Consider the following 23,755-nt stretch of genomic DNA (forward strand, 5'->3'; position numbering starts at 1 on the left):
AAGGTAATTGGTCTGAATGCTATTTTTTTTAATTTAGCATGATAAGGAAGAACAATTATCCAGATTGTTTTTCAATGCACACAATTCAATAACAAAAAATCCGATGAGACTTTTCTGTTCTATCCTTACAAAGTGACACAAATGTGTTGATATCAATACTCGAAACTATTTCTGTTCAAGTTACATCGCTACTCATTTGCCGGTTAACCTCTGCGTTCATTGATAAACCATTATGTCATTCAAAATAACTAGATCAATGATTGGCTAAAAAAGTGACTACTGCTCCTCCCTTCTACTAGCTCTGTGAAGGAATACTTCCGCTAGGCCACCATGCCCTCCGGAAGTTAGTTTTATTCGGACACAGTCGAAAGCACTGGAGTGAGAGTGAAAGGTGGCCAAACCAAGTAAAAGAAACACATGTTATCCGACAAAGAGCGTGTAAAGAGAGTCTAAACAACTGTCTAGTGTTAGAGGCGCTCCATTGATACAAGAAAATCATTTAGAATTTTCCCCGAACCCCAGTGTCTAACCCCTCAAGTCCTCTGGGGCCAGACGAAGCGAGGCGGGAGGTGATGGAGCCTTCACCGGCAAAGGGGAAACCGCAGGGTCGCCTATTGGTGTCCACGACCCTGGACGCAAAAGATGAGCTTGAGGAGGTAGGTTTACTATATAACATATTATCAATAGAGTGTTGCTCTATCATACAAACAGCTGTTCAACCATACAGCACGTAAAAAAACATTCACGAATACAAAGACACGGAACCATTTTACAGAATAGCCTCGCCTGCATGTTGCTAGCTATCATTCAGCAAGGCTAGTTCCTAATTCTGAAATGCATTTACTAGTCTAGCATGTGTAGGTTTGCAGCACGTATTTGTGCTTTGTTGACGTGGGTTTAAACGATGGGGAATCCAGCTGAATTTAACGTAGCATTTAGTATGCTATTTATGTAAACATATGGATGAGACACGAGCCCATGCACATGCGCAAAGGTCATCATACATATGTCAATACAGTACCTTTTCTGACACTACCCTTGTAGTGATTCTTCCCTTTAAAAAAAAATCTATGGCCTAACCTCCACACCAGATGGCTTAGACATTTTCATACAGTATGTAGCCAGCTCAATTGACAGAGGCGTCAACACATTCTGTTGTTTGTCTGCTGTTTTTGTGTGTGTGTGTGTGATTTCTCAGACTTTTTTTTCTCCCATGGGTGTGAGCCTGCTGTGTTGCTCTGTGGCTTTTTGTGTTTTTTTGTTGTTGTCTGTCTGTATGCCCACATTATGTGACTTCTGAATGATTCGGGCCTATCTACGTTTGTGTGTGTCTATCTGTTTTCGTGGTTAACATTATTTTTTTGTTTTTATCCATCAGCGTTTGGAGAGGTGTGTGGGGATTGTCACTTCGTTGACAAATGGCCTGTCGGAGCGTGAGGCCAACGATGCCATCACAGCTAATGTGAGTCCCTTGCCCTTTCACTAATAGTCCATCGCCATGGGATTGGACACTGCATGCTATAATGTGAGGTTGAGATGTGGCTACTTGCATGTTTGTATTGAGCCTCAGGATCTAATTGAATCTTAATAGAATGTGACTATGGTCAGACGAATCAGAGTTGGCCTTGTAATTGATCCTTTCTCGTAAACATTTTTGCAATGCCATTTGTAAATGTGAGTAGTTAAAGGACGTAGTACATATGCTTCATAAGCATATTGAGAAGTGTAGGATTATGTACCGTATGCTACCTGTAGGCTAGGCTTTTATGTTGAATTGAATCGGTTCAAGTGACATGAATCCCTGATATGGCTAAAGCTTCCAATGTCAACACAATGATAAGCAGGTAGATGTTTATTGTCGGGAATCTTGACCCGGAGGCAGAACTGAGTAATTTCCACTAGATGCTACCTACACACTGAAGAAGGCTGCGATGCCAAAACCTCTGCCTACGCTATCCCTGATGCAGCGAAAACATTTTAAAAAATGTAAAAAAGGAAGTCTGCTTTATGCAACATCCTTTTGAGTGAAGACAGATGACACCTTTTGTTTGTCTGAATTTACAGGTTTTACGCACCAGCCAAGCTTCTGGGAGAGCACATGGTCCGCTTTTGACCAGCTGCAATGTGAAAATGTCTATATGGTCTTATTTAAGGTTAAGGTTAGGGTTAGGCTTTAAGGTTAGTTTTTAAATCATATTTTATGACTTTGTAGCTGTGTCAGATAGTGACCACTCTGCAAAACTGCCACCAGGGCCAGATTCATGACAATAAATGCCAATCTGACCCATTATATTTTTTATTTATTTATTTATTTTATTTTTTTATTTCACCTTTATTTAACCAGGTAGGCTAGTTGAGAACAAGTTCTCATTTGCAACTGCGACCTGGCCAAGATAAGGCATAGCAGTGTGAACAGACAACACAGAGTTACACATGGAGTAAACAATTAACAAGTCAATAACACAGTAGAAAAAAGGGGAGTCTATATATACATTGTGTGCAAAAGGCATGAGAAGGTAGGCAAATAATTACAATTATGCAGATTAACACTGGAGTGTTAAATGATCAGATGGTTATGTACAGGTAGAGATATTGGTGTGCAAAAGAGCAGAAAAATAAATAAATAAAAACAGTATGGGGATGAGGTAGGTGAAAATGGGTGGGCTATTTACCAATAGACTATGTACAGCTGCAGCGATCGGTTAGCTGCTCAGATAGCAGATGTTTGAAGTTGGTGAGGGAGATAAAAGTCTCCAACTTCAGCGATTTTTGCAATTCGTTCCAGTCACAGGCAGCAGAGAACTGGAACGAAAGGCGGCCAAATGAGGTGTTGGCTTTAGGGATGATCAGTGAGATACACCTGCTGGAGCGCGTGCTACGGATGGGTGTTGCCATCGTAACCAGTGAACTGAGATAAGGCGGAGCTTTACCTAGCATGGACTTGTAGATGACCTGGAGCCAGTGGGTCTGGCGACGAATATGTAGCGAGGGCCAGCCGACTAGAGCATACAAGTCGCAGTGGTGGGTGGTATAAGGTGCTTTAGTGACAAAACGGATGGCACTGTGATAAACTGCATCCAGTTTGCTGAGTAGAGTGTTGGAAGCAATTTTGTAGATGACATCGCCGAAGTCGAGGATCGGTAGGATAGTCAGTTTTACTAGGGTAAGTTTGGCGGCGTGAGTGAAGGAGGCTTTGTTGCGGAATAGAAAGCCGACTCTTGATTTGATTTTCGATTGGAGATGTTTGATATGGGTCTGGAAGGAGAGTTTAGAGTCTAGCCAGACACCTAGGTACTTACTTATAATGGAAGCTACAGCCATATCATGGGTAGATTAAGTGGCACGGTAACATTGTCATATTCTCCTCATCCTCCAGGTGTGTAAGGGCCCTCAGCAGCACGAGGAGGTGTGTCTGGGACTCTTCGCTCTGCTGCTCACAGAGCCTCCACAGGCACAGCGGGTAAGGCATTGTTACTACGTTATGCTTATCAGCATTATGAATCGTCTCACCCCTTCTTGTCTCTCTTCCTCTGTGTCCGTCTCCCCTCTGCATTCTGACTTTCACTGTCCATAAAACAATCAAATAAAAATAAAAGAATGGTCAACTTCTATAGTATTCCTGTGGCCTCTCTAAATCCTTGTCACCTGAACATGCTTGTCTGGGTGCTCAGTTTAATTGAATCCACGTTACACTATTTATGCAGTAGGCCCTATTGAGGCACAAACCTGTTAATTATCACACTATGTTGTATGGACACTGTACAGTATGTCCATATGCTGCAAAGCAAATTAGCCTTTGGCTATAATAAAGACTTACATATTCTCTACTTTACTATATTCTACTTAAGGAATAAGTCCTGAGGAGGTGTAGTATATGGCCATATATCACAAACCCCCAAGGTGCCTTATTGCTATTATAACCTGGTTACCAACATAATTAGAGCTGTAAAAAATAAATGTTTTGTCATAACCTTGGTATACGGTCTGATATACCACGGCTGTCAGCCAATCAACATTCAGGGCTCGACCCACCCAGTTTCTAATCTACTGTATTTGACTCTACTCTCCACAGTGCTACAGAGACCTGACCCTGGTGAATAGGGACGGCATGAACGTGATCCTGATCAAGATCAACCAGATCCTCATGGAGAAGTTCCTCAAGCTGCAGGACGTGTGCCGCACACAGGTCAACAGTTTGTCTCCATGTAGAAAAGGCAGAAACCGTTTCCGTGCTCTCAATACAATTAGCTTTATTGACACAATACACATGTGGATGTTTTCTAATGAGTAAGTGATTGACTAACGATCTCGCCCTTCTCTCTCCCTTCAGTTGGTGTGGTTGGTGAGGGAGCTGGTGAAGAGTGGCGTGATCGGCGCGGACGGCGTCCTCATGACCCTTATGAAGCAGATCGCAGGTCAGTCCATTCACTACTGTACTGTTGGTTTCACTGCTTTGAGTAGCGTCTTGTTTCACCGTTCCTCTCGCGTCTAAATTGTGTCAAGACAAAATGGCTTCCTCACCTTTTGTCTGTAGTCTCTGTGTTGGTTTGCTTGATTGAGCATCTCTGGATATTTTTTTTCCTGTGTCCAGGAGGAGACATCACCAGTAAGAACCTGTGGCTGGCTGAGAATGTTCTGGACATACTGCTGGATCAAAGGTGTGTTGGAGAGCGATCAACAGGAAACACTCTTTCACTCCATTATTGCCATGCAATAAAAGTCAAACTGGTTCATAAGGAAAAAAACGTCTCACACACTATTATTATTATTACTATTTTTTAAATATGTCATGCTTTGAAGTAGGCTCACAATACATGAGAAGGGCTTACCAATAAAAACTGCCAGAAGAAGTGATTTCTGTTGAGTGCTCCAACTCCTTTCTGGCTCATATTAGTACTGTGGGAGTTTTTACTTAGTATGCTCTTCTCGGGAATTTGTCATTGTTGTTAAGCACCCCTCCTTTCCTTGGTTCGCTGAAGCGTGAAGGACCGCCTGAACTCTAGGTTTATAACACACTCACACTTTTGGACTTGTTTGGTTTAGCGCACAACAGTCTCTCTACAAAAACTACAATCGTCTCTTGTCTCTTCGTCGTCTCTCAGGGAGTGGGTGCTGAAGAGTGGCATGCTGATAGCCATGTCCGTGTACACCTACCTGCGCCTCATCGTGGACCACGGCACCCCGGCACTGCTGGTCCTCAGACAGAAGGAGGTTGACTTGTGTATCGGCCTGCTCCGAGAGAAGGTGAGGGAGGAGAGGAATGAAGGAGGGAATGATGTAATGGCATACGCGAGGTAAGGAGAAGAGCGATATAGTGAGTAAGGGAACTAGGGAGGAGTAGATTTGGAGCGAAGATGCGTATGGAGTCTTGAGGACAGATGAGAAAGAAGATTTGTGTCGTATCGTATATGCCCAAGAACACAGACAAGCTTATTATACTGTATTTAGGTTTGACAATGGGGAATTTCCACACAGCAATTCAATAATTGAATGTAATGACATATTACCCTCTTTCTCTCTCCTCCCCTCATCCCTGTCTAGTTTATGGAGTGTTTTATCATTGGGAGAGACCTGGTGCGTCTGCTGCAGATCGTGGCCCGGATCCCAGAGATGGAGCTACTGTGGAAAGACCTGCTCCACAACCCCCAGGCCCTCAGCCCTCAGTTCACTGGTAAGGGTAAGAGAGTGTCGTTAAGCAGGGGTGGGTCTGTGTGTGTCTGTGTGTGTGTGAGACCTGTGGCTCAGTTCTAACTCTCTCTCTCTGGTTCTATAGGTTTGCTGCAGCTCCTGACCGCTCGCACATCCCGCAAGTTCCTGGCTTGTCGCCTCACACCAGACATGGAGACCAAACTGCTCTTCATGACCTCCAGGGTAAACACACACACACACACACACACACACACTACAACACATCTCAGGACAGTACACACACACACACACACACTACAACACATCTCAGGACAGTACACACACACAAACACTGCAACACATCTCAGGACAGTACACACAAACACACACACGCACTACAACACATCTCAGGACAGTACAAACACACTACAACACAGTACACACACTACAACACGGTACACACACACACTACAACACATCTCAGAACGGTACACACACACACACACAATACAACATGGTACACATACACTACAACACATCTCAGGATGGTACACACACACTACAACACATCTCAGGATGGTACACACACACTACAACACATCTCAGGACGGTACACACACACACTACAACACATCTCAGGACGGTACACACACACTACAGCACATCTCAGGACGGTACACACACACACACACACACACTACAACACATCTCAGGACGGTACACACACACACTACAACACATCTCAGGACGGTACACACACACACTACAGCACATCTCAGGACGGTACACACACACACTGCAACACATCTCATGACGATACACACACACACTACAACACGTCTCAGGACGGTACACACACACACACACTCACAACAACACATCTCATGACGGTACACACACAAAGTACATGCACATACACATTCCTTTATGCCTATCCTCTCCCTGTAGGTGCGATTTGGCCAGCAGAAGCGCTACCAGGACTGGTTCCAGAGACAGTACCTGTCCACGGCAGAGAGCCAGTCGCTGCGCTGTGACCTGATTCGCTACATCTGCGGCGTGGTGCACCCATCCAATGAGGTGCTGAGCTCTGACATCCTGCCCCGCTGGGCTATCATTGGCTGGCTGCTCACCACCTGCACGGTAAGGGGCAGGGCAAAGATTGGTTATAACTTTTAAGGCACATTAATGCAAAGATGGGTAATGATTTATTTTATAGTATGCCCAAGATTATTTTATGTCTAATGTTAATCTAGTAAACAATAAAGCTTTTTGAATTTACCTCATATTTACAACTATTTACCTGGATTTTACCCATACAGATAATTGTAAAATAGTAATTACATTGAAATATTTAAATGTTTTATTACTTGCGTCTTTAGTCTAACGTGGCGGCCTCGAACGCCAAGCTTGCCCTGTTCTACGACTGGCTCTTCTTCAGCCCAGAGAAGGACAGCATCATGAACATAGGTAAGACAGAAACCACTACCTGTATCTCTTCGTGTGTAGAGTAAGGGACCAATGTGCTCAGCTAAATGTTTAGAAGTAGGGAAAACATGCGGGTGTTGGGTTAGTGGTATATTAGAATAACGAGTAAACTGGAACAGAGGTTACAGGATGGGCGCATTTCTGCTATCACCTTCTCTATCCGCCACAGTATGCACTTTTGTCTCTTTCTCTTTTCATGGTTGACCCATCCGTTCTCTCTTCCCCCTCCCTCTTTCAGAGCCGGCCATCTTAGTGATGCACCACTCCATGAAGCCTCATCCAGCCATCACTGCCACTCTCCTGGACTTCATGTGTCGGGTGAGTGGGTGCACACATTACACAACGGAGCTCATTCAGATCACTTAACTGTGGTGAATGTACCACTTTTTTTGCTATTCAAAGTGGAATAGACTTTATTGACATGTGCTTCATGCTCAATGTGTTAGCGAAGCATTAGAGAGCGAAGAGATGTTTTGACATTTCCTGCCGTATTCACTAGAGGTTGACCGATTCATCGGAATTGCCGATTAATTAGGGCTGATTTCAAGTTTTCATAGAAATCGGTAATCAGCATTTTTGGACACCGATCATAGCCGATTACATTGCACTCCACGAGGAGACTGCGTGGCAGGCTGACTACCTGTTATGCGAGTGCAGCAAGGAGCCAAGGTAAGGTGCTAGCTAGCATTCAACTTATCTTATGAAAAACAATCAATCTTAATAACATAATCACATGGTTGATGATATTACTAGTTTATCTAGCTTGTCCTGCGTTGCATATAATCGACGCGGTGCCTGTTAATTTATCATTGAATCACAGCCTACTTCGCCAAATGGGTGATTTAACAAGCGCATTCGCGAAAAAAGCACTGTCGTTGCACCAATGTGTACCTAACCATAAACATCCATTCCTTTCTTAAAATCAATACACAAGTATATATTTTTAAACCTGCATATTTAGTTAATATTGCCTGCTAACATTAATTTATTTTAACTAGGAAAATTGTGTCACTTCTCTTGCGTTCTGTGCAACAGAGTCGTGGTATATGCAGCAGTTTGGGCCGCATGGCTCGTTGCGAACTCTGTGAAGACCATTTCTCCCTAACAAAGACAACCAACTTTGCCAAACGGGGAATGATTTAACAAATGCGCATTTGCGAAAAAAGCACAATCGTTGCACGAATGTACCTAACCATAAATATCAATGCCTTTCTTAAAATCAATACACAGAAGTATATATTTTTAAACCTGCATATTTCGTTTTTTTTTATTAATGTTAGCAGGCAATATTAAACTAGGAAAATTGTGTCACTTCTCTTGCGTTCATTGAACTCAGAGTATATGCAACAGTTTGGGCCGCATGTCTCGTTGCGACCTAATTTGCCAGAATTTTACGTAATTATGACATAACATTGAAGGTTGTGCAATGTAACAGCAATATTTAGACTTGGATGCCACCCATTAGATAAAAACAGAACGGTTCCATATTTCACTGACAGAATAAATGTTTTGTTTTCGAAATGATAGTTTCCGGATTTGACCATATTAATGACCTACGGCTCGTATTTCTGTGTGTTTATTATATTATAATTAAGTATATGATTTGGTAGAGCAGTCTGACTGAGCGGTAGTAGGCAGCAGCAGGCTCGTAAGCATCCATTCAAACAGCACTTTCCTGCGTTTGACAGCAGCTCTTCGCAATGCTTCAAGCATTGTGCTGTTTATGACTTCAAGCCTATCAACTCACGAGATTAGGCTGGCAATACTAAAGTACCTATTAGAACATTCAATAGTCAAAGGTATATGAAATACAAATGGTATAGAGAAATAGTCCTATAATAACTACAACCTAAAACGTCTTACCTGGGAATATTGAAGACTCATGTTAAAAGGAACCACCAGCTTTCATATGTTCTCATGTTCTGAGCAAGGAACTGAAACGTTAGCTTTCTTACATGGCAAATATTGCACTTTTACTTTCTTCTCCAACACTTTGTTTTTGCATGTTTCATTATTTATTTGAGACTAAATTGATTTTTTTGATGTATTATATTAAGTTAAAAATAAAAGTGTTCATTGTTCATTCAGTATTGTTGTAATTGTCATTATTACAAATATATATGTAAAAATCGTCCGTTTAATCGGTATCGTCCTTTTTTGGTCCTCCAATAATCGGTATCGGCGTTGAAAAATCATAATCGGTTGACCTCTAGTATTCGCCCGTTTTGTCTGACTTGGGAAGCGAGTGGTACATTTACAGCAGTGAGGAAGTTTAATGATACCTTGCATTGGTGTTAGTTGTGCCATGCTTTAGAGAAGTTGTGGTATTTTGGCGTTCGCGCAGATGCTTGACTCATCTCATTTTTTTTTTTTACTCTCTCTTGCCTTCAACTGACCCTACTCTGTTTTGCTCTCCCCCCCCTCTTTCTCCCTCACAGATCATCCCTCACTTTTTCCCCCCTCTGGAGGGGCAGGTGCGGCAGGGTGTCTTCAACTCTCTCACCTTCATCATGGAGAAAAGAGTGCTGGCGTGAGTCATTCTCTCTCACTCGCACACATTCATGCACCCACCACCACCACCAGCCATCATGGGATATATTTGACCTTGGACACAGTTGTACATTAAAAAAAAACATATATATTAACATATATATATTTAAATTGAACCTCTGCAGATTTTACACTTTTGATCAAGTGATTTTGGTATCATCAGTGATTTGATTTTATTACATTTTATGTCAGTGAATCTTTATCGCCCTTATTTTAACCCCCTAATCGGTCTGTATTTTCCTCCCTCAGTCATCTAGCTCCTCTGTTTGACAACCCCAAACTGGATCGGGAGCTGCGCTCCATGCTGAGGGAACGCTTTGCAGAGTTCTGCAGTTCCCCCTCACCCCCTACTGAGGGAAGGGATGAAGGTGCAAATGAAAGTAATTCAACTTTTATTTGTTAACATGAATGAATGAATGACTGAACACTGTTGGTGGTCCTTGAAGATGAATTTCTTTACAAGGCTCACTACAGTTACTCACATGCAAAAGAAACATCCCTTCTCTTCAACCATCCTCCCCCAGAAATGCACAATAACACCCAAAGACATTTGATGGAGGGATTTGGAAAGAAGCAACCTTTTTCAATCATGCTTCATGGTATAATGTGTAGAGTTGAAACTAGCCTATTTCGAGTAACAGTGGGGAAACTAGGGAAGCCCTAGTCCAAGAGCAGAGGCTGTTATGTGTCAACTGGAAGTGGCTTGGGATAAACGTGTCGGCTGAATGTTCCATCTAGAAAAGGAACCCTATACTAGAGCATGAAAGTAAAGCGTTTTCAATTCAATACGACTTTATTGAATTGCGTTGAGGTGCAACTAACAGTTAACTTAAATTGTCCCCGCTAAATATTGGATGATTAAATTAGGTTAACCAGGAAGATAATATGCAGGTGTTTTAAATGTGTATGCATTACACTGTTATTCCAGTGTTGCCTTTATTTGAGAACCTCCTGTGTTTACTTGCCTCTACTTTACAATGTCGTCTGATCACCTTTTGCTCCTCAGTGAAAATGGAGGAGTCTGTTTCCTTGGAGATGGACAATCATGTTCTGCTTGACAAGGAGGATGGTTGCTACGACAACACGGAGGCTGCCTTCAGCGACGATGAGGAGGAGGTTAACAACAAGGGTGAGGGTAAGGAAGGACACATTTTATTACTCCACTCAACACAGATACCAGATAATATGTTAGAACCATGTTAACGTTGAACTACACCAGACTCAACACTTAAATGGGTACAATATATTCTGCTGCATTTTACACCAAATGAGCATTATCTAGCTTGCTCCCAAATCTGTCTGTCCTTGCCAACTCCTATGGGTGACAATGACCATAGGAGTTGGATAGACAACACAAACAGATCTAGGACCAGACCTATCACTAGCATCATCTCAACTCAGATTATCACCACGTTAGATTTGTTTTGCCTTCGATAGATGAAGCCCTCTTTTAACATAGATGAACCTTAATGCCTTAACACTGAGTTTTATCTTAGATGAAGCCAAATCAGAAACTTGCATTTGAAAAACAATTTTGAAACTCATAATCCAATTCAAAAGACTGGAAACATATTAGGGCCTCACTCTCACTCTGCTTCATACTCATCCACATCAAGTCATTGGCTGACCTCTCATTTTGGTTATTACAGGCAATAAAAAGCGGGAGTTCAGATTCCACCCAATCAAAGAGGCCGTTATTGAGGAGCCCGCTGACATCACTCCCTACGTGGATCAGTTGGACGACACAATGAAGGAGAAGGTGTTGCAGTTACAGAAAGGAAGGTTAGTAGAGTGGATGTGACTGGACTCTCACATCGGGACATTTATTTGTCTAACAAACAACAACAACAAATTCAATTAGCCTTATTGGCATAAGACATATGCCAAAGCCAACATCGGTGAACGTGACAAAAGTTGGAGAAGGCCCTAAAAATGGTCAAAGACCCCAGCCACCCCAGTCGTAGACTGTTCTCTCTATCCCGCCATGGCAAGCGGTACCGGAGTGCCAAGTCTAGGACAAAAAGGCTTCTCAACAGTTTTTACCCCCAAGCCATAAGACTCCTGAACAGGTAATCAAATGGCTACCTGGACTATTTGCATTGTGTGCCTCCCCCCAACCTCTCTTTTTACGCTGCTGCTACTCTGTTTATCATATATGCATAGTCACTTTAACTATACATTCATGTACATGCTACCTCAATTGGCCCGACCAACCAGTGCTCCCGCACATTGGCCAACCGGGCTATCTGCATTGTGTCCCACCACCCACCATCCCCTCTTTTACACTACTGCTACTCTCTGTTCATCATATATGCATAGTCACTTTAACCATACCTACATGTACAGTGGGGCAAGCCTCCCGGGTGGCGCAGTGGTTAAGGGCGCTGTACTGCAGCGCCAGCTGTGCCATCACCTGGGTTCGCGCCCAGGCTCTGTCGTAACCGTCCGTGGGGCGACGCACAATTGGCCTAGCGTCGTCCGTGTTAGGGAGGGCTTGGTCGGTAGGGATGTCCTTGTCTCATCGCGCACCAGCGACTCCTGTGGCGGGCCGGGCGCAGTGTGCGCTAACCAAGGTTGCCAGGTGCACGGTGTAGCCTCCGACACATTGCCGGCTGGCTTCTGGGTTGGATGCGCGCTGTGTTAAGAAGCAGTGCGGCTGGTTGGGTTGTGTATCGGAGGACGCATGACTTTCAACCTTCGTCTCTCCCGAGCCCGTACGGGAGTTGTAGCGATGAGACAAGATAGTAGCTACTACAACAATTGGATATCACGAAATTGGGGAGAAAAAGGGGTAAAAAAAATAATAAATAAAATAAAAAATATAAAAAAAGATGAGAGAGGCCTGTAATTTTCATCATAGGTACACTTCAACTATGACAGACAAAATGAGGGGGGAAAATCCAGAAAATCACATTGTAGGATTTTGAATTAATGTATTTGCAAATTATGGAGGAAAATACTCTTTGTTGGCAATGACAGAGGTCAAACGTTTTCTGTAAGTCTTCACAAGGTTTTCACACACTGTTGCTGGTATTTTGGCCCATTCCTCCATGCAGATCTCCTCTAGAGCAGTGATGTTTTGGGGCTGTTTGCTGGGCAACACAGACTTTCAACTCCCTCCAAAGATTTTCTATGGGGTTGAGATCTGGAGACTGGCTAGGCCACTCCAGGACCTTGAAATGCTTCTTACGAAGCCACTCATTCGTTGCCCGGGCGGTGTGTTTGGGATCATTGTCATGCTGAAACACCCAGCCGCGTTTCATCTTCAATGCCCTTGCTGATGGAAGGAGGTTTTCACTCAAAATCTCACAATACATGGCCCCATTCATTCTTTCCTTTACATGTATCAGTTGTCCTGGTCCCTTTGCAGAAAAACAGCCACAAAGCATGATGTTTCCACCCCCATGCTTCACAGTAGGTATGGTGTTCTTTGGATGCAACTCAGCATTCTTTGTCCTCCAAACACGAGTTGAGTTTTTACCAAAAAGTTCTATTTTGGTTTCATCTGAACATATGACATTCTCCCAATCTTCTTCTGGATCATCCAAATGCTCTCTAGCAAACTTCAGACGGGTAAGCAGGGGGACACGTCTGGCACTGCAGGATTTGAGTCCCTGGCGGCGTAGTGTGTTACTGATGGTAGGCTTTGTTACTTTGGTCCCAGCTCTCTGCAGGTCATTCACTAGGTCCCCCCGTGTGGTTCTGGGATTTTTTGTGATCATTTTGATCTTGCGTGGAGCCCCAGATCGAGGGAGATTATCAGTGGTCTTGTATGTCTTCCATTTCCTAATAATTGCTCCCACAGTTGATTTCTTCAAACCAAGCTGCTTACCGCAGGTTCAGTCTTCCCAGCCTGGTGCAGGTCTACAATTTTGTTTCTGGTGTCCTTTGACAGCTCTTTGGTCTTGGCCATAGTGAAGTTTGGAGTGTGACTGTTTGAGGTTGTGGACAGGTGTCTTTTATACTGATAACAAGTTCAAACAGGTGCCATTAATGCAGGTAACGAGTGGAGGACAGAGGAGCCTCTTAAAGAAGAAGTTGCAGGTCTGTGAGAGACAGAAATCTTGCTTGTTTGTAGGTGACCAAATACTTATTTTCCACCATAATTTGCAAATAAATTCATTAAAAATCCTACAATGTGATTTTCTGTATTTTTTTTTCCTCATTTTGTCTGTCATAGTTGAAGTGTACCTATGATGAAAATTACAGGCCTCTCTCATATTTTTAAGTAGGAGAACTTGCACAATTGGTGGCTGACTAAATACCTTTTTGCCCCACTGTACATACTACCTCAATCAGCCTGACTAACCGGTGTCTGTATGTAGCCTCGCTACTGTTATAGCCTCGCTACTGTATATAGCCTGTCTTTTTACTGTTGTTTTATTTATTTACTTACCTATTGTTCACCTAATACCTTTTTTGCACTATTGGTTAGAGCCTGTAAGTAAGCATTTCACTGTAAGGTCTACCTACACCCGTTGTATTTGGCGCACGTGACAAATAAACTTTGATTTGATTTGATCGCTGCTTTACCCATTTCACAGTGGTAACATGTAGATCTGTAAGGATTGGAGAGATGTTGACAATAATGCCATTAGCTCCGCTCCTCTGTCTAGTTCACGAGTAGGTTGGTTGCTTTTGGCCATTTTGCTTCCTTTGATTTGGAGAGCCACTTTCATACTTCATCTCTCAGCCTCCCCCTAATCACTCACCCATTCACTCCCATTGCTGTCAATTGTTCTCATTGCTGATTGCAACAACATTGCTGATTGCAGCAGTGGAAATCTTAATCGAAATGGGCTCTTCAATAATTATTTCCTTTCCCCATCTCTCCAACAGTGACACAGAGGCACATTGTGAAGTCATGCAGGAGATAGTGGACCTGGTCCTGGAGGTGAGTCAGTAAGAAAATATGCCACAGTGGTTAAATACAGATATTCATTTGGGTAATCGTATATCTTGTGGGGGAAATGGGAATTCTCTGTGGTTTATTGATGTCCCCTTTCTGACCCTCGTCTCACTTGCTCTCTCTCAGGAGGACTTTGACTCAGAGCAGATGTCCACTCTGGCCTCCTGTCTGGCTGAGCTCTTCAAGGGCCACTTCAGAGGAGACGTACTGCCTGACGACATCACAGAAGAGTAAGTTAATGTGCGCCTTCTGATGGCGTCAACATGGCCTGGTTAGGGGGTAAGACGGGACGTCTGTCTGTGCCGTGCATTTGTGTATACATACGAAAAAAGTCTATAGAATATTAACTTTGTTGTGTGTTCCCAGGTCGCTGGAGGAGTCTGTGTGTAAGCCTGTGTGCCTGGTGTTCAGGAACCTTTGTCAGATGCAGGAGGACAACAGTGGCTTCTCAGTGCTGCTGGAGATGCTGGCAGAGCTCTACCAGAAACAGCCCAAGATTGGCTATCACCTGCTTTACTACCTCAGGGCCAGGTGAAGGGACTGGGTCCACCACACTGCTTAGCATTGGCAAGGAATGGGAGCCCTTGGTTTCAGGGAGGCTGAGGGAGTAGTGGGTTAGACATTTTGCTGTCCGCTAGAAATTATTGTTACAACCGTCCACTGTTTTAGTTTCTCTAATGCTGCTGGTAACGTTCTTTCTACATTGATAAAGCAGTCAATGGAGACATGAGCCTGGACACATTTTTGCCCTCGCACTGCTCTGTTGGTTTAACATCACTTGATCTAACGTTGTTGTACCATTGTTGCAGCATAGCTGTAACCTAGTTCTAACGTTGTTGTAACATTGTCTCCCACCACAGTAAAGCAGCGATGGGGAAGATGAGTCTGTACGAGTCGTTTGCCCAGGCCACAGCGCTGGGAGACCTGCACACCTGTCTCATGATGGACATGAAGGCCTGCCAGGAGGACGACATCAGGCTGCTCTGCTATCTCACACCATCCATCTACACCGAGGTACACACAAACTTCTTCAACGCCGAGGTACACACAAACTTCTTCAACGCCGAGGTACACACAAACTTCTTCTACGTAGAGGTACACACAAACGTCTTCTACGCCAAGGAACACACACACTTCTTCTATGCCGAGGAACACACAAACTTCTTCTACGCCGAGGTACACACAAACGTCTTCTACGCCGAGGAACACACACACTTCTTCTATGCCGAGGAACACACACACTTCTTCTATGCCGAGGTACACACAAACTTCTTCTATGCCGAGGTACACACAAACGTCTTCTACGCCGAGGAACACACACACTTCTTCTATGCCGAGGTACACACAAACTTCTTCTATGCCGAGGAACACACACACTTCTTCTATGCCGAGGAACACACACACTTCTTCTATGCCGAGGTACACACAAACTTCTTCTATGCCGAGGTACACACAAACTTCTTCTACGCCGAGGAACACACACACTTCTTCTATGCCGAGGAACACACACACTTCTTCTATGCCGAGGTACACACAAACTTCTTCTACGCCGAGGTACACACAAACTTATTCTATGCCGAGGAACACACAAACTTATTCTATGCCGAGGAACACACAAACTTCTTCTATGCCGAGGTACACACAAACTTCTATGCCGAGGTACACACAAACTTCTTCTATGCCGAGGTACACACAAACTTCTTCTATGCCGAGGTACACACAAACTTATTCTACGCCGAGGTACACACAAACACACCATCTACGCCGAGGTGCGTACACACACAGAGACAACATCTACAGTGCCTTGAGAAAGTATTCACACCCCTTGACTTTTTCCACATTTTGTTGTGTTAGATTGAATTTTAAATTGATTAAATTGAGATGTTGTGTCACTGATCTACAGACAATACCCCATAATGTCAAAGTGGAATCATGGTTTTAGAAATGTTTACAAATGAATTACAAATGAAAAGTTGAAATGTTTTGACTCAATAAGTATTCAACCCTTTTGTTATGGCAAGCCTAAATAAGTTCAGGTGTAAAAATATTGTACAATCCAGGTGTGCAACGCTCTTAGAGACTTGTAATCGCTGCCAAAGGTGATTTTTAACATGTATTAACTCGGGTTTGAATACTTATCTAATCAAGATATAGTAGTGTTTTATTTTCCATTAATAAAAATGTAGAATGTTAGGATTTTTTCTCCACTTTATGTAGATTGTTGACAAAAAATGACATCCAATTTAGTCCTACTTTGTAACACAACAAAATGTGGGAAAGGTCAAGGGGTGTGAGTACTGAAGACACTGTTACACTGTTTATATCTCCCTCCTCTCTCTGTAGTTCCCAGATGAGACATTGCGCAGTGGAGAGCTACTCAACATGATTGTAGCAGTCATCGATTCAACACAGGTAATTTAACCACACACACACACAAAAATATACAATACTGCATAGTATTTTCTCCTTCAACCCTCCCATTCCACCCCCCCCAACTCCTTTTTTCCTCTTTCAGCTTCAGGAGCTGATGTGTCACGTGATGATTGGCAATCTGGTGATGTTCCGCAAGGACTCTGTCCTCAATATCCTCAGTGAGTCACATATAACGTCAGACACACACACACACACACACACACACCAAAAACACACACAGACATAGAAAAACAGATTCATAGTGCATGTGTATGAACTGTGTGCTTGTCTCACTGTATGAAATATTGTCTCTGTCCTACAGTCCAGTCTCTGGAATGGGAGACGTTTGAGCAGTACAGTGCCTGGCAGCTCTTCCTGGCCCACAGCATTCCACTGGAGACCATTATCCCCATCCTGCAGCACCTCAAGTACAAAGGTGAGATACACACAATGGCCTAGATAGACACTGCTCTCCGCTATTAGCTAAATCGCTAAGACTGACTCCTTCAACAGTGCCCTTGTCGTCTTTTGTTTGCTACACATCCCTGCGTCCCCACCGTCACACAATTACTGTTTATGCAATCCAAAAATGTTCCATTATTAGTTGCAATCTGGGTCAGGTGGGTGTCATTTGAAAGCCTATTCTATTGCCAACGTGGCTATCAAAGTTATAAAATATGGTCTTACAGTGTTAGGCTTTCAAAAGGCAGAGTGTAATTAAGACAGAGTGTAATTCTGGTGCGCATAGAATTAAGTTGTGACTGCATTCAAGTGCATGTTCCGTGGCTAATTTTCTTCACAAATACAACAAAGGCTCATTCTGTTCAGGACAACCCAGGGTAGAACACATGTCATCCTGTGAATCAAACATAGCGATTGTAAACGTTGATACTGAAAAGTAGCCCATTTGGGGGAGGGAGGGCGCGTCTTTTGTACTCAAGTTTACAACGGTTGTCAGTCAAAACACACAGCGCTGGGAAGTGGAGAACCTGTGTTCTGACATCCATGTATAGCATGTTGACTGTACAGCTTCTGCATTATAAATTAGGCTCTCTCAATGACAAAATGTGAATATTTGGGCTGGGTATGCTATTGACCTTCACTAAAATGAGTTAATGGTTCTACACTGTTCTTTCCTGGTATTACCACTGACATAATATTCTTACGTTGTACCTCCTCCTGTCCAGAACACCCAGAAGCACTCTCCTGTTTGCTGTTGCAACTACGCAGGGAAAAGTAAGCTATATTTACAGGTACATACTGTATCTCTGCAAATGAATACAGTGGCATCGGTACTGATCCCTGTGGTGCTCCTTCCCCCTTTAGACCCAGTGGTGAGATGGTGAAGATGGTGCTGAGTCGGCCCTGCCACCCGGAGGACCAGTTCACCACCAGTATCCTGCGCCACTGGGCGGCCAAGCACGACGACGTCCTGGGGGAACATATCAAGGCCCTGCTCATCAAGAACAACAACATGCCACGAAAACGCCAGAGGTGACTACGAGTCCACCACTTTCACTTTTTAAGGAGATGGAGTTTTTACCTTAATCTTAATAGTTTTCTTTACCTCCAGAGAAGGTCTTTGATGACTTGTTACATCAATCCACTGTTTGGATATTGCTAATGTCGGCATCCAATTGGTTCACGCTTCATAAACGCATAGCTCACACACATACTTCAATTCGACTTATAGCACAACAATATCAGTCCAGAAGATCTGTGTTCGCCTCAGTTCTGTCTAAAGATTTTTCATTCTGTTTCCAACGATTTGAAGTCCCAAGTTTTCATACTCGCATTCCATGCATTGTTTACTTCACAGTGCTTTCTGTGTCTCTCGGGGGTAAGAAAAACCATTGATTGGTGTGAAAGTCCGGAAATCTGTAACTGAAGAGACACACGTGGGTTTAAAGGCTTCAGCGTTGTGTTCTAATGGTCCTGTTCATTGAGCTTTTGTTGGTTTCGACTGCACTGCAGATAGCTTGTCTGATCACCCATGGTCTTGATTATTAGTTAAATGCTGGGCTTGAACAAAAGCCTGCACACTGTTGGTGACTGATAGGTTAAAGCCTGGTAACAAGAGTAAGAGGAAAGACTGTTATTGTGTGTGTCTCCCAGTCTGCGTAGCTCCAGCAGTAAACTGGCCCAGCTGACCCTGGAACAGATCCTGGAGCACATGGACAACCTGAGGCTGAACCTCAGCAACACCAAGAACAGCTGTGAGACACACACACACTGTTTTACTATTCTAAAACACACACATCTGTCCTGCAATAGCAGCAAACTAACACCACATTATACACCAACCTCAGTGTCCCCCAAACACGCCTCTAACCCAGTGAACTCTGACCCTACTCTTTCTGTGGGTCCCCAGTCTTCACACAGACGCCCATTCTGCAGGCACTGCAGCATGTCCAGGCCAGCTGTGACGAGGCCCACAAGATGAGGTGAGACCCCAGACTCTCCCACTGTCCTCGGGGGATCATTTCAAGCTACTATGACTGCGCTGAGATACTCTGTATTTTTATTACACACAGTTTCCTAGGCATGTCTTATAGTGGCTTAACAGTATGACAGGATTGTGAATGTGTCCCTCCTTTCTGTCTCCGCCTCAGATTCAGCGACCTCTTTTCATTGGCCGAGGAGTACGAAGAGCCTTCCTCCAAGCCCCCCAAGTCACGGCGCAAGGCCCCCGCCTCCTCCCCGCGGTCGCGTAAGGGAGCGGTCACCCCTGTGAGCAACGAGGAAGAGAGCGCGTCTAGCAGTGCCTCGGTAGGTCTTCCTACGGCAACTTCGTTTTTATATCCTGTTTAGAAGCTGCGTTAAGATGAGCCTTACATAGCCCCATACCCTTGTACACTCCAGAACCAGGATTAGATTTAGGTTTTGTTAATTGCTAATTAACAGAATAACTATTTTGTGCCTCCCTCAGCTGTCACTATAATTTGTTTTTATTTTTAGCTTTCCTGGTTTCAGAAGCTATTTCTGTCTCCACTTGTTCCTTCAACCTCCTTTTTATTTCCACCCTTACTCCAGGAGGAAGAGGACTCCAAACCCAAAGCCCCCAAGAGGAAGAGGAAAGGCTCATCTGCGGTGGCCTCGGACAGCGACTGACAGCCCCACAACCAACCCGCTCCCACCTGTCATAGTGACATCCCTGTAGACAGGTCCATCAGCCAACCAGCTTCTCCAAACCACTGAGGAAACCCCGCCCCCAGAGACACTCAACAAGAGGGGTCGGAGCTCCTCCGCGTGGACTCTAGTGCTACTGGCCGGAGCCATGGAGACACTCGACCTCACCTCTCACTGGTCATTGGCTGCTTTGTGTCAGTTGGTCTGGCTGGATTGGTCAGGGGGAGCATTCCGAGGGGAAATGCCAGTCGCTGTGGCACAGACTGACAGGAGTACTGTTACGAGAGGGATATCTATATCCTTGAGGAAAGGATTACATGACTAGACTGGATGTTTGGGGGGTAAATGTGTTGCTCTATTGTCACTTAGTTGTCCGCCTATCACACTGCACTTAGAGACATCAGACAAAGCATTTTATAAGCCATGACCATGATGACCGACCAACCAGCAAGACCATCCAGTCCAGGCGATTTTAACAGAGGCACGTGTCAAAGATTTAAGTGATTCCTACCGTTTTGGGGGAAGGGGGGGGGGGGGAGAGGTGCGAGAGTTGTTGAAGTGAGGAGAAAGTCACCTTTGTCCCAATCCCATAGAGAAAAATGTTCCTGCCCCACATCTGAAAAACTCAACATGCCTGTTCACCCTTCATTTCTGATTGGCAAGAAGCGAGACCATGGACACGCTCTCATTGGATCATTTTAACCACAGACGGTTGGACTGTATGCGAGGTCAGAAATAAAAGACTGTATGAATGGAGGAGCCAGATGTAGTTGCTGAACTTTTTAATGGAAATGTCTTTCTACTGAACTATTTTCATAAAAGATCATAACAATTTTAAAAAAAAGGGCTACAAAAAAATAGAACCAAGTGGTGGAAACAGTCTTATGTTATGTGTTTGAATGTTGTTTTCACACAAGTCAGTTGTAACACTACCCAGAACAGAGAGACTGTCAGAGTGCTGCAATGAATGAGTAGCCAAGTGTATCGATAGCTATGGCGTTTTATTCTTCTTAGCAGCTTGTCTATTTTAATTGAGTAATATTTCGCTTTTTGGTCATAGTAACATGAATTTGCGCATGTGGGGACTCGACTTTCGCCAGCAGGTGACTGTGCCCCTTCTCTCTGGTCAGTCTCACCGGAGGAAATTAAAGAGAGCAAGGACCGTGAGAGGCGGACCCTCTGCGACTAATGCCATGTTCAAACAACTGGGGAAATCTCAGACTTCCGTTTCACCCGATCTGTAACCTAATCTCAGAATTCCGACTTCACAAGTGGGAACTTGGGGGGGTGTAATACGAGATCTGGGGGGGGGGCTTTAAACGGTCATCCAACTCGGAAATCTTTCAGGAGCTTTGACTTTCCAACCTGAATGACGTCATGATTAGACCGTTTTCTTTCGAATGCACGGTAACAGATGCAGGTACCATCAGTCCAGTCAATTTATGCTCAGCTGTGCCTCACAAGTGCTGCACCAACAAAGCTATTTCGTTAAAGGTCGAGTTTTGAAATTGTCTGAGAATAACATTGGCAGACCTGGCATTTAGCCAATATGTTTTGACTGCGAAAGTGATGTTGACTCAAAAGGGTGGTTACCACTGCTTTAACAGATTCAAATCCAAAGAACTAGGTCAAAAATAAGTGTTTCCACTGATAGACTTAATTTATTGAAATTCATATTTTTTTGTCAAGTAAGAACATTCTTATTTACAAGTTTCTATCAAGTTGTTATTCCTTACGTACATCAATGCACACGTTGAGATGAATGTGAATGTACAAGATTGAAACATTTACTGAAGTGATAATGCCTGGGAAGCCAGTGTTTGGAGGATGTATTGGCACGGGTGTTGTAAGGCCCCGTGAGTCGAAGTCGAGACTGAGAAATGCTGCCTGCCTCATCCCAACTCCTACACATTCATTACTATGGGACAGTTGGAGATTGTTACGCACGCCTCTGAAGAGGGAACGCAACACCCTGCTACAACTCAACTCTCCGTGAAGCGAAAGAGGTATGGACTGTAGGTGCGAGTAAGGATGACAAAAGGCAGAGAATTGACCATTTTCTAGAAATTTATTCCGTCACACGGTAATATGGGGAAAAAGGCTGGACGGAACCAAAACAAAGAAAGTAAATATCAAAGCCCCCTCGCCTACCTGCCACTAATGGTCCACCCATGTCTTACCTAGTGTGCCTAGACAGTGAATGTACTATGGGTATATGTATGCCCGCTGGCCTCTTGCCTAAGCACTCCCTAGGTGCCTTCCCCTTACCCCCTGGGAACAAATTAAACAGAATATTATTAACAATGTCACAAACACACTGAGAAACACATCAAATAGGCTCTGACTGAGCAACAAACTCACACAGAACATACCAAAGCTGCGCCCATCTACAACTAACATAGTACATACCAACTGCCTGAGAACCAACCAACATATGTTATAACCCTCAGCCTCCTCTCTCAGCAATCATCTCTCTTCTGAACCGAACAATGGCTTTTATATAGCTTCAGAAGGAATGGGTAATTGGCGACGAGGGGGCGGGTCATCTCCAATTAGCCATGGAGTCGACCAATCAGCTGCTTGGGGGATTTCAGGAAGCCATCCTAAAACACACATAATAAACCACAACCCAGAAACTGGGGAACGTAACAGAGATCGAATTTGAATATTGAAACAGATCTGCTGTTGAAAACTAAATGTTAGTCTTAAAGAAATGTGAGATGTCTAGATACTTCTTAGAGCGGAGATCAAGATTATATCTTCCCTGCCTGGGCGGATGAGACAGTGGATTGCACAGTCAGATGGAACAGAGTAAATAGGCATTTTAACATTGTACGTTTAGCTGGTGGATACTTGTGGAATATACTGTACACCGGCTGTGATGCGCGTATAACCAATTAGCATTCAGGATTGGACCCACCCCGTTATATGATATACTAAAGATCACATCTTAAATCACAAAATGCAATAATTGCACAGGCTTAAAAGAACATAATGAAGCATATCTCTAGTAAGGCAACATCAATCACAATTTGCACAGAGTAGAGCTATCTTTACATTTCCAAAACGCAGGACAGAGGGTCTTAGTGAATGTTGTCTGGCCTCTGGAGGAGAGGCATTGTGTCAGAGATTCTGTAGGAGAACAGAGAACCGGCTATGTGATCAGGTCCTACTCTAGAGGACCGAGGGCCATGATACTTTCATCTCAACAGTAGTGTGTCTGAAACAATAACCACCTTGATGACAGTGGAAACTCCAGGAGGTGTCATTGCATCCTATTACTGAGTCATTACCCCCTGTTTTTCTGATGCCTTCATATGAGACTGCTATATACACCCGGCCCACTCTTCTCTACCTCTGTAACAGCTTCCACCTTTGTCACCAGAGAGCGGTTTTCATATGCTGTGGAATATGAAGACCTGGGAGAAGAGCCGAGCGCAACGAGGGGAGTTAAAACAATACGTTCAGTCAGTTACTGTGTCAACCCTGTCTTTAATTATAGCAGAGATCAAATGGGAGACATAGCAGGAGGCAGATAGCAACCCAGTATTTGACTACACCTGCTATTGCACCTGCCAATGCAATATTAGGGTTTGTAAGACACTGCGATACAGTAAAAGATAGTGTTAGTTACAGAAGAAT

General features: G+C 43.8%; 1 protein-coding gene across 2 annotated transcripts; it reads left to right on the top strand.

Annotated features, from left to right (window-relative positions):
- Positions 1–322: 322 nt before the first annotated feature.
- On the top strand, positions 323–20,872 carry LOC139392294 (integrator complex subunit 3-like). Of its 2 annotated transcripts, none has more exons than XM_071140178.1 (29): positions 323–656; positions 1,379–1,462; positions 3,377–3,460; positions 4,073–4,186; positions 4,331–4,415; positions 4,592–4,658; positions 5,103–5,244; positions 5,542–5,671; positions 5,774–5,871; positions 6,577–6,768; positions 7,008–7,095; positions 7,352–7,431; positions 9,552–9,643; positions 9,913–10,043; positions 10,670–10,798; positions 11,313–11,445; positions 14,503–14,557; positions 14,699–14,802; positions 14,939–15,103; positions 15,433–15,586; positions 16,916–16,984; positions 17,088–17,163; positions 17,307–17,420; positions 18,172–18,220; positions 18,311–18,478; positions 19,100–19,200; positions 19,356–19,428; positions 19,597–19,753; positions 20,018–20,872. In XM_071140178.1, the coding sequence occupies exons 1-29, from the start codon at positions 573–575 to the stop codon at positions 20,093–20,095; spliced, it is 3,096 nt and encodes a 1,031-aa protein (XP_070996279.1). In that variant the 5' UTR covers positions 323–572; the 3' UTR covers positions 20,096–20,872. The 2 variants fall into 2 exon arrangements, with proteins under 2 accessions (XP_070996279.1, XP_070996278.1); XM_071140177.1 differs by having other exon boundaries at positions 370–656; positions 5,542–5,677.
- Positions 20,873–23,755: the final 2,883 nt, after the last annotated feature.

The sequence above is a fragment of the Oncorhynchus clarkii genome, chromosome 32, assembly GCF_045791955.1.
Source record: "Oncorhynchus clarkii lewisi isolate Uvic-CL-2024 chromosome 32, UVic_Ocla_1.0, whole genome shotgun sequence".
Lineage (NCBI taxonomy): Eukaryota > Metazoa > Chordata > Actinopteri > Salmoniformes > Salmonidae > Oncorhynchus > Oncorhynchus clarkii.